This window comes from Poecilia latipinna, unplaced genomic scaffold (genome assembly GCF_001443285.1).
Source record: "Poecilia latipinna isolate Pla-1442-1.1 unplaced genomic scaffold, P_latipinna-1.0 Scaffold2914, whole genome shotgun sequence".
NCBI classification, from domain to species: domain Eukaryota; kingdom Metazoa; phylum Chordata; class Actinopteri; order Cyprinodontiformes; family Poeciliidae; genus Poecilia; species Poecilia latipinna.
The window spans coordinates 34178-45703 of NW_015115530.1; the positions used below are offsets into that span (position 1 = coordinate 34178).

An 11526-nucleotide genomic window follows, 5' to 3' on the forward strand; every position below is an offset into this window, starting at 1 on the left:
AAACCACTCCTATATTTTTACTTTCTGTTTCTTTGTCGTTTAAGCCACCCGTTGCCGTGGCAACCGCCTGCGCCCCGCAAGCTCAGCAGAGATTATGTTAAAAACACAACATTCAGTCTGTTACGATATTAGGTTTCCAGGCTTGATATTTATTTCTCGATTATTAATAAGCCTCTCATGAACATAGCGGTGGTTGAGTAGCTCATTTAAACTCCTGCTCTGCTCGTCAGTTTGAGTCGCCTTTTTTTCCCCCTTTTTTTTGTTAATGGAACCGAAACACACTGAATTGCGCAACACCTTGTTGAAACAATAATTACTGAGATTATTAATTTTAACATGTTTCGTTGACTTTTTATAATTATTCTTTTTTAATGAAGCTACAAACGTTTAGGATCTTAGTGAATATTTTTGATAAGCCTATCAGAAGAGGAAGTGCTGGTCTCAGCGTCGTGGCGGCGTTCAGTTTGTCATCTGCCGAGATCGACTCAAAACCTTTCCGCGATCGACCACCTCGATCGCGATCGACGTATTAGGCACCCCTGATATACGTGCTTTGATTGTTTCTCATTTTGCTGTTGTTGCACCAGAGTTTCCCCCGTTGTGAGATAATAAAATATGTTATATGATATTCTATTATTGTAAAATGGCTAGATATAATTAAATGGTTATGAACTATTAATTGTAGAGGACATAAAAATGAACAATAAACCTGAAGAAAACGACAGTGGTATTTATCCATGGCTGTATGTCTGCATAGCACCAAAACTTACAAGAAATTATGTTTTGTCTTTAATTTACACCACTATTCCAGTTATTTATAATTGTTTATGTCAGGATGGTAAAAATATAAAGTAACTTGTGTGTTTTAAATCATTCCTTTGTAACTTCCACATCAATAATTGTTATTTATCTACATTTATGTGCTATAAGCTATAACATCTGATTACTTGCAGGGAACAGAAGAACATGGCTGACATGATGAACGATGAGGAGAACCATCAGAACAACTGCATCTCCTTCAGGAGGAAGCAGCTACCAGCAGAGATGGCAGAGCTCCATGGAGAGTATTATATAAATATTTCATTGACACTTAACATTGTAGATTACCAATGAAGGTATCCAAACATGAATACATTATTCAGCAAACCAAACATTTTGATGTTTTCAGGATTGCTATTAACAAGAACCCAAAATACAAGTCATGTTTGTTAATTTCTATTTTATCCAACATCGTCCTATCCACTCACTGTTTATCTGTCTTCCTGGAGAATCTTCAATGTAAGAAAGTGAGAAAATGTGTCCAAAATCTGTAACCTTAATTAGTGATAAACAAGACTGAGTTTAAACTTTTAAGCCCCCGATCAATTCTTAGTGACCAAATGTGAAAACATGGAAGGTTTGATTAAAACTAGAATCAGTCAGATTAGAAGAAATATGGCTTTATTTGTTCTCAGTATAACTTGAACGTCAGATGAATCATAATTAAACGTATTGAGAAGTTAAAAACAACAGATTGTTATTGCACTTCAACTCTGTAAGAACAACAGACATATTTTTTTATCAGAAATGTTTCATCAGCATATTGAGCTCATGTGATTCCTGCTCCAGAAAGGTGAAGGTCTCTGGACATCCTGAAGGTAAACACCAACCAGCAGTCAGGAAGACGGACACTGATGAGATCCTACAACTCAGAGGCTGAAGGAAGAACCTCACTGATGGTCTGCAGCGGCATATAACCAACATCTGAAAACACATTGAAATATATTATGAATGTGCGGCGCCAACACGCAATTCTGATGCTATTAAGTTATTTGCAACACCCTGTCTAAAATTAGCACATGTATATCCGGCACTGTATTACAAGTTTTATAGCAGTTTAATACAAAAATCATTGTTAGCTTACCTGCACCGTCTGAGCCACCTGCTTTCCTCAGGTGGGAAGTCAGCAGAGATCAGTTGTCCTCCTGGCCACATCGCAGCATTCCTCTCACCGCACATTTTCTTGAAGTCTCAGAAAAATCACAATCACAGGCTATAAAACAATAGTTCAGCTTTCTCCTCTTCTTTTGTTTCAGAAAAACAACAACTCGCGTTAGGTCACACGGTAAGAAACAGAAGCACTGTGCCTGGAGGCGGGGTGCTATCCCCCCCCCCCCCACCACCACCAGGAGGCGTCACTCTGCTACAGAGCTGAGACAGACGGTGGAAAGGCGGTCACTCTGAAGTAGAGTCAGGCTGCTGAAGTAGAGCCGGTGGAAAAGGGGCATATTTGTTCACAAATACAAATTAGTAAACAGCAATTATAACTGATTGCTTTTTAGGCTGGCCAATTAAACTACTCCCCCTCTCCCAGATTTAACTAAATCTAACACAGAAGCTGTTAGAGGTGCTGATGTTTTTAGCAACCAAAGGGGCCCCTAAGTCAATTTCTGCTCAATGCCTCATACAGCCTTGTACCGCCCCTGCATGATGCGCGCTAAATCCGCAGCACTGCGCAGAGATGTGCAACAGTAGATTTAATTCAATGCTGCTAATGTGGCTTTATGAGCTCTTCCATTTCATGTCTGAGTTTTTAATAAGGGGTCACAGAAACTGTTCTGGCTGCTGGAGTTAATGAGACGAGATTTTCAGATATCCACAAGGCTGCACGTGCATGAACTCTGACTGACAGCTGAATAAAAAGACAACACATTTGATACGGGTTGATGGATCGTGTAACCGGAAAAATAATACTAAAATAATACAAAACCAGCGTGATGCGTGACTACGAGGCAAGCGTGAAAGCTCTTCACCAGGCTGAACCTGCATGATGAGGTTAGCACTGGTTCGTTAACCACTAACGCACCGGCCAACCGGGACCACATACATAAACTTTACAGCGTAGACCGACACAGAGCCACTTACTGGGCAGCATGTTGAGATGTAAGCGCCGCACATAATTGTTCGTTCACAATTATAAATCATTCTCACCACTCCCTCAATGTACACCTCTGAATTTGTGACTACAAGTTATTTCTGCGGTTCATAAAGAGCTGCGCAACCAGAGCTAACATGGTGGGTTTTAAACTCTTACCTTGAGTCCTCCAAAGAAACATAATTCCTCACAGGAAGTTGATGTAAATATCCATACAGGAGGTGAGCCTGTGTCCAGTTTGAGTGAAAGGAGGTGCGCGCAATATGCGCTGAGGTAAAGTTCATCAAGCAGCCCCAACGCGCGAGGCAACGTGCAGAGGCGTCAACTGTGTTATTGGTCCGTGTGCTGCTGGCTTTAAATGCATAAACTATAAGCCTATCTATTATAAACCTATCCTTTAGGAATAAATTTGCTCCGCTAGTGAAATGCTCTGAGCAACAGAGACGCTTGCAATCCGGCTTAAAAAAAAAAAAAAGGAAAAAAGAAAAGAAATTAAGAGATATTAAAAGAAACATAAAAAAGCAACGAAACAAAGCCTGCTGGGAGAAGGGAGGGCTAGTAAAGCAGGCTTATAAGACATTGGAGGAAACCTTGCGATTTTGTGGTGTACTGTGGTGCTAAGCTGTTCAGTGATTTATAAATTAACACTATTGTTACAGCCAGCGGCCTTGTATGTTTTTCTTTTCTTTTCCTTTTCTGTATATCTGCAGTTTTCCAGCTTCTAATCAAATTGACTCCACTTGAAAGTGGATGCAGCCCTGCCTTCCTGTGCCACTCCCTGAGGCCTACAGCGATTGGCTCACCAATTGTCACCTCCACCAATCCCTGATGAGGCCTCCTTCTTTTAAACCCAAGACTTCCTGGGAGAAGGCGCGGCTGATTCTTTGTTGAGTATCTGACTGCTGTAAACTCGCCTTGTCTTTTTGCTTGCTTTTGTAAGCTTGGATCGCTTTTGTAACTTGCTCTGTCCCTGTGAGGGGGATATTTGTATCTCTGCTAGAGATTTGTAGTTTATTTTGTTTAATTTTGTTTAACCTGGACTTGAAGTCCATTTTTGTTTGGTTAAGTGCTTTGGTACAACATTGCTTGTTTTGTGGATTTTGTTTTATTTAGTATATTTTTGGTTGTAAGTCCCTACATTTTTATTAATTTTAATTTTACCTTTTTATTTTGTCAAACCCAAACACTAAATCTCAAACTGTTAAACCTTTAACATCCAGGTTTCTTTAATGTTACTTCCCCTCCCCCTGGCTGAGCTGGGTCGTAACAGTATTTTAAAGTCTGTTCTCTCAGTGGAAAAACTTTGTATCTGGGGTGATGTGCTCCATCTTCCTGTTTTTAGAGAGAACTCCAGCAGCACTGTTCTGGATTAGCTGATCAGATTTTCTAGACAGACCTGTGAAGACATTGTTGTAGTAATCAATGCGACTAAAGACAAACGCATGGACGAGTTTCTCTAGATGTTGCTGAGACAGTAGTCCTCTTCTCCTGGAAATGTTCTTCAGGAGATAGAAGGCTGACTTTGTAACTGTCTTTATGTGGCTCTGAAGGTTCAGGTCAGAGTTTATGAACACACCCAGAATGGTAATAAAGTTGTAATAACAGCACAAACATGCACAAAAGAAATGCAGCAAGCAGGACTTCCATGTTTGTGTTTTGTCCCGCCCCTGCTGACCATCTATCCAATGGGAGCAGTGATCATCACTTTTGTGGCTTTGTTTACAAATTACAGTCTACTTGGAAAAAAAGTCGCACCAAACAGAAAAGCCTGGATTGCAGATTCCCCTGATCACAAGATTTTGAACCAGCAAACGACTAAACCAGTGGTTCTTAACCTTTTTTGAGGTACCGAACCCACCAGTTTCGTATGCGCATTCACGGAACCCTTCTGTAGTAATAAATAAAATTAAAATCAGATTTTTGTCCCCCTCCCCCCCCAAATTCAAGACTTAGGGGTGACCCAACTAGAGTGTAGTTAGGTCACCCCAAGATCACTAAGTCTTCTTAAAAGGTCTCTGAGAACAGTTCTTCAAAATATAGTCAGTGTTTTCAGCAAAGTTGAGCTGACTGTCCAGGAACGACCCAAGGCATTTAAAATTTGCCACAGTTTCAACAGGTTGGCCATCGAGAGAAACTGGAACCACTTTAAGGTCTTATTTAGATCATTTAATTAGCTCTACATTCTTAAGAGAATGAAAATTTTATAATGAATAATAAAGACTTTGCGGTATTCTGATTTAGTAATGTAATTATATTAGTTGTGTTACCACCCCCACGGCAATAGAGGCAGTAGCAACCCGAAAAGATGCGACTAAGGAGCAGATTTAGAAGTACACCGAAAGCTTTGCTGAAGTAATTCAAAACACAAGTTCAAATCCATGCTGAGAGTGGAACTCCTTCAATCAGTGCTCCTCCGCAGCTCTGATTGGCTCAGCAATGTAACGTGATCCTCTGCAGCAAGTGACGGCGAAGCGGGGCGTCATCACGACTTTACACAGTGTGTCTTTACCTCCGCGGCAGAGGCTCTGCCGAACCCCTGAGACCGACTCATCGAACCCCTGGGGTTCGACGGAACCCAGGATAAGAACCACTGGACTAAGCAGAGAACCTCATTCAGAATGAGGTAAGAAGTGAGCTGAACGCTCATCCAATCTATACTGAGATCCTCCAGGGTGTCCAAGTGACATTTCACTTCTTATTACAGTGGATCAGCTGAAGGCCCACACTGGCTTACATGCATTAGGAGCCTGAGGACTGAATTAGAGCTGCTCCACTCTCAGCAGCCACACACACCTGTGGGCTGAGGTGTGGGCGGCAGGGTCTCACACTGAACTTCTAATTAAAATCTAGCAGATGGATTTAATGTTCGCTGTCAGAGAGGAGAGACACACCTGCACATCTACACAAGTACAAGCTGAGCATGCAGACCGGTGGAAACGGCTCAGCTGTAGCCGTGGTGGTGACTGTCACTGTGTTACAGCACATCAGCAGCTCCATTTTCTACTGGACAAATGAGTGGCAGCCTGGCTTACTGAGATAATACTCTGTGGGAGCTCTTGTCCCTCCATAATATGGACTGAGCTTGGTCCAGAGAGAGAGAGCTCACTCCATTTTTTTTCTTTATGAAATCTAACTGCAGAGAAGTACAACATAGGAGAGCTATTCATGTTGATGTGTGCATGATGAACAGAGAGGGGAATGTAAATCATGCTTACCATTTCTTTGTCAGTTGTTCTTGAGGCCAGGGCCTCATTCTTTGCTTCGAACTCAGCCTGGATGTTGTCTCTCCGTCTCATTACAGCCTGGAAGAAACACAAACATTTATTGGACTTGAATGTTGACCCACAGAAAGCCACCTACTGGCCAACTAGTGTAAGCAAAGTGTAAGCATTGGAAAATATTTTGAAACCCAAGTCATATCAAATTTATTTATCAAGCACACTTCAAACTGGAGTAACTTTTACAAAAATGATTTTTACATATTTATTTAAACTATTACCATGTCCTGACAGCATTACATGAGACAGATGATCTGTGAACAGATCAATCTCCTCTCAGTGTAGTTTGCAGAAATGCAAATATAAGACAACTGTAATGGAACATTTTATAATGTGCTCCTCACCCCTCTTGTGCTTTAGATTGTGTCTACATAATCTTATCATGAGATTGGTCAAACTGCTCTCCTATAGACTTCTACAGTGCCATATAACAGCAGGAGTTCCTTGATCCTGCAGACTATCTAAGTGTTACTCCCCCAACGTAGAAGTCATCTGCCCTCTTTAGCATCAGAGAACAATCTCCTTTCCTTAACAATAGACAAATGGCCAGACCATCTGTGTGGGGCTCCACAGAATTGTTGCTACATAACAATCAAGGATTCAAACCTCTAGTCCAATCAAGTCTCTCTTCTCTGACCAGAACCTATAAAAGGAAGCCAGATCCACTGTTGGTCAGAGCAGACTTGACAGACTCTGTATTTCTGTTCTCATCTTGCAAGGTTTTAATAAATTTCATATTTCTTCTCATCCAGACTCTTATTAAAGTAATTTTTCCATGACAACCAAATAACCAATCAGAGCAAGGGGGAGGGTCTTGGAGCAACCTAGTTAACTCAAGCTTGTAAGAATTGGTTGGCATAAAATTATGACCATATGATGACCTTAGGTAAAAATAACACTGTAAGGGGACATGTCAGATGAAGCCTCGCTTTGATGCTCATGTTGTCTGGCTGAAAACCACGTGACCAACAACAAACCATGCCTCGCATTACATTGGGTATGTCACTACTTCATTTTGCATGTCTGTTTTCAAACTAAAAGCACAATGAGCCGTGCTGCTTTGTGGGTTGTAGGTCATTAGGTTGTGCAGCAGCAGAGATAGTAGCATCTGAGGAGAGTATTTGTCATCAGCAGTAGCTGAAGTGAAGCCAATGATAAGGAGGAAAACCTCTCCCTCTGGGAATACTTTGAAATGACTGCTCACAATAAGGTTCTATTTAAATAAAAATTATTAACTTTCATAATTTTATAGAATTTTTTTTTAATTCTTGTTTGATCAAATAAAGAAACATTAATCTTACACATCAGAAACAGCCTGAAAGTAATTGGAAGGTTCAAATTCTCTAACTATGAGGGATCACAACCAGAACTCCCAGAAAAATAAAGTTAAAAACATTGTTTCAGGAAGTCACAAATACCATCTCTGCCTCAACAAGCAAAACTGAAATAAATATATCTTTATTGTCAAATAAGTTAATGGCATACAAGAAAACACAATCTTAGATGACGACCAAGAACAGGATTACTTTGAGTACAAATCACGACAAAGTTAAATTGGGTTCAATAGACCTCACATGGGTTTGATAAAACAGTATTGTTGCACATTCAGACACTACTATCTTCTAATATTTTTTGAAGTATGACTTGCTTGAGTGACAAGGCTGTCACAGTCTTAGTGCAGCAGCAGACGCTACCTGTGATTAAAGCATGGAGTAATGAACCTTTGGCCAAAGCAAAAGGCTAGAAAGCTTCATTGCTTCATGAGGCTTCATTTGGCCTTCACTACAATCAGTTCACTACAACACCAACACTTCACCTCAATAAAAGAATGGAAATCTCACCCTGCAGCAAGGGATGAGGTGCACACCAAGAACACCAACTGCCATTAAACCACCAAAAAGCTGCAACACACATGCTGCTGATTGGCCAAGAGGCCCTGAGATCAGGTGCAACCTGAAAGGGAGAAGCATGCATGCAGATACCAGTCCATGCAGCATCAGCTCTAAAATGTGTTATTTAACATTTTATGTAAGCAAGTAAGAGTTCAGTCTGGGCACAGATCAAATAAGCAAAACTAAAACAATTTAAAGATTATTCTTTTGTTTTTGAGTTGTTGATGCTTAAACTGTTCCCAGCTGGAGCGGTCTAGAGCCACCCAGAGCTGAGGCCATTAGTGATTCAAATTTGATTGCAGTCAGTGGTTTGAGCACTTCTCTTCTATTCTCACCTTCAGAGTGTCGGCACAGAGGACATACTCGTGCAGGGTAGGGACAAGAACCTCGGACAGGTGTTGGATCTGCTCCTCTGTCTCCTTACTGCACCTCTCCACACAGCTACCAACACCCTTCAGTGGTTCTGCCAGGAGTTCCTCTGACTCTGCCCACTGGAAGTAGGTAGGACCATACTGCTTCAGCTCATCCATGTATTCTGAAAGCACAAAGAAGAGAGAGAAGCTTTGAATATTTTAGACATGGTCTCCAAAACATCCACAAATTTGCAAATTTCAAGAAAATAATTGAGAGTTACATTTTACATAAAAAACTGCAAATCCTAAACCACGATTAAGCAGGGGCCTACTGTACCTACATCCAAAAACAATTATAATTCTAACCTGCATTCAGGTGGGGCTTATTTGTCAGGTTAAAAGTACTTTTAGAAAATAAACTTTAAGCAAGTATTATACATTCTTCTCATTAAGCCAATTTTTTTGCATTGTAATGTTTTTTATGGGTCTAATGAAATATTCTAATCTTAACCTGTTATCTGGCAGTACCAAAATCACCAAAAATGCCAGAAAAGGTATACCCAAATTAAATCAGTTGCTGTTCCTGAACAATTTAGAGTACATGCAAAAGCTTGGTCTCTTTATGAAGATGTCAAGCTAATTTTTTTTTATTTTTACAGTCAAAAATGTTTTAACTTTAAGTAGTATGTAGCTATTATGTTTGGATAATAAATGTATAATAAAATTGATTCTACAATCTTTATTGATTTCCCCCCCCCCTCGGCTTATATGCGTAGTTTTTACATGTCTGATTTGTGACGGTGTAGCAGCAAGACTCCGCCTCCCCCAGTCTCACTTTCCACTTGTGCTTAAAGTAATCATTATAAACTACACACCAGTTTTTAAATTCTGTTAAAAGGCCAAATAAAACCGGAGTTATGCTTAGATAAGCAAATCATATTTTTCTAAATGTCAGAGAAATGTCAAAAACCGGCTTTTCTGGGAATGTGAAATGGAATGAGCTTCCAAACGTAAAAAAATGAAACACACAATTACATTCCTTTGTTTTGGGAAATCTCAAATTTTCAACAAATAACAATGGGCTGTATTTGTTGTTAAGAAACGAAGTAAAGTTGGGCAAGTAACCATGAAAGAGAAGCAGTAACGGAGAAGCGGCGCGAATGGAGCAGCGGCAAATATAGTTAGATCACAAAATTAATGCAACGTTTGGATATTGGAGCAATCAGTGGCATCAATTTCGTGATTTGTTTTTAGCTTAGTGGTTTCTGATATGTATATAATGGATTATGTGAATAATGAACGTGTAGCCGGCAGTGGCGCTCTGTTTTGAGTCGGAAGATGAAGAGGGGAAACATGATGACGATGGCAGATAGATCATTCTTATTAACAACTGACAGAGTATCAGAGACTGAGAGTACGATGAGATCATGGCAGTCTGAGAGGCAGCTACTCAGAGATCCAAGGAGGGGAATGGCAGTGCTGCGCAGCTGCAAGGAGTTAATCACTACGGGGTGAGGCAGAGCCACTCCCCCAGCAGCTATTAGTAAATAGCTTACAGCCATGGCTAACTCTGGGAGCCAAGGAAGAAAAGCCTTTTTCCCATAGTCCAAAAGACTTTTTTTTTAACTTCTTTTTTTATAATGTTATAAAACTGTGTTGCTTGCAATATTTTTACACCAGTTTAAGAAATGTACAGTATATATTGCCATTCTAAATAATAAAAACTATTTGTTATGAATATTTGAGGATTTCACAGTGAAAAAATTTACTTTTTTCCCCAAATCGGATTTTGTTCTTCTGTGACTCAAGGTTCAAAATGGAAGCACAGTATGTCCAAACGAAAAAAAATAATAATAAGTGCAATCATTTGCATATTGAGAGTCTACAGAGGCTGAAAATCTCCCCACTCAGTTTCCAGGTCACTGTTCAAACTTTGAGCTTCATTCTCACCACATCTTTGATTAATTTTGTCTAACTGTAGACTCTAAGTCTCTCTCCGATCAGAGCCAGGTATTGTGTAGTTCAGTGGTTCCCAAACTTTTTCTTCTGTGCCCCCCCCAGTGGTTTCCAAACATTTTCTCAAAGGGGGGGGCTCTAGGCTGCCACATAAAAGCGTCATAATGGACACCGGCAGAGTTTAAAGAGGAGAAGAAGGCAGAGATTCAGACAAACTAGATTTGTCCCATCGATGGGACAAAACGGAGCACCGCCAGTTAAGAAGTTAAAAGTCTTAAATTCATTAACTGTAGCCAGAAAATCATAATTAACAGAAAAGAAAGTTTTGGTCTGTGTGGCAATAATCTAATGTAATGTGTTTGTCTCAGAGACAAAAGATGAACTTTTAATACTATTCTCATTTATTGGATATGACAAATTGATTTATCAAATTTGTCTTGTTCACTTTCTGGATACACGTAACATTAATACTGGATCAAACTTACCATAACTTGCTAAATGACGTTTATAAAACTGAAGTAAACATGACTTTTGGCCATCTCTCACATAGGTAATGCTTTTAGTGAACAATAAATCAGGATTAAAGCAGGATGAAGAAAAACAGAAAAAGGACATTCATGGAGGCACAGGAAGAGAAATATTTTCCATGACATCTGCTTTAAAGCTGAAACTGTACCTCTATGTTCCTTGATGATCCTGTTGGTGACTTTGTCCACAGAGCACATCTTGTTGCTGAAGTCGTCCACATACTCCTGCATGACGGCAAACTCCTCCAGCTTGCTCCTGAGGCCTCGCACAGAGTTGGCCATGGCCCTCATGGTCTCGCTCATCCTGCTCAGAAAACCTGGACCAAGTTTCCTGTGAGGAGCCAGCTCCTGCAACACACACACATCAAGACTTTTAAAGAGACAGAATCATAAAGAGTTTCTATACACTTCTCCTCCGAGCTTATTCAGATCAAGAAACTAATTCCATCCCCTTTCCAGAAAATGAAGGAACCTGAAGTACTTAAAAAAACAACTCAGATTTCTATAATACTTTAATGCAGTGGTTTCCAAACATTTTCTGGGCCCCCCCCTATGGATTACAAAAAGCTTTTAGGTTGAATGATGTCTGTTAGCGGCGGTGGCGGC

General features: G+C 40.2%; 1 protein-coding gene and 1 long non-coding RNA gene across 5 annotated transcripts in view; both read right to left on the reverse strand.

Moving 5' to 3' along the window:
- snx7 (sorting nexin 7) overlaps window positions 1–11526 on the reverse strand; it is a 59798-nt gene that overhangs the window by 28034 nt on the left and 20238 nt on the right. For all 4 annotated transcript variants that reach the window (XM_015022024.1, XM_015022021.1, XM_015022023.1 and 1 more), the window contains 3 exons: window positions 11070–11268; window positions 8420–8619; window positions 6130–6216 (listed from right to left, as the gene is read on the reverse strand). In XM_015022024.1, the coding sequence (XP_014877510.1) occupies window positions 6130–6216; window positions 8420–8619; window positions 11070–11268 (486 nt within the window). The remainder of the gene's footprint in view (window positions 1–6129; window positions 6217–8419; window positions 8620–11069; window positions 11269–11526) is intronic.
- LOC106939577 (uncharacterized) lies at window positions 1424–2304 on the reverse strand. Its single transcript, XR_001422877.1, has 2 exons — window positions 1904–2304; window positions 1424–1743 (listed from the first exon to the last, which is right to left on the reverse strand). It is a non-coding gene; the product is annotated as an uncharacterized LOC106939577 (long non-coding RNA).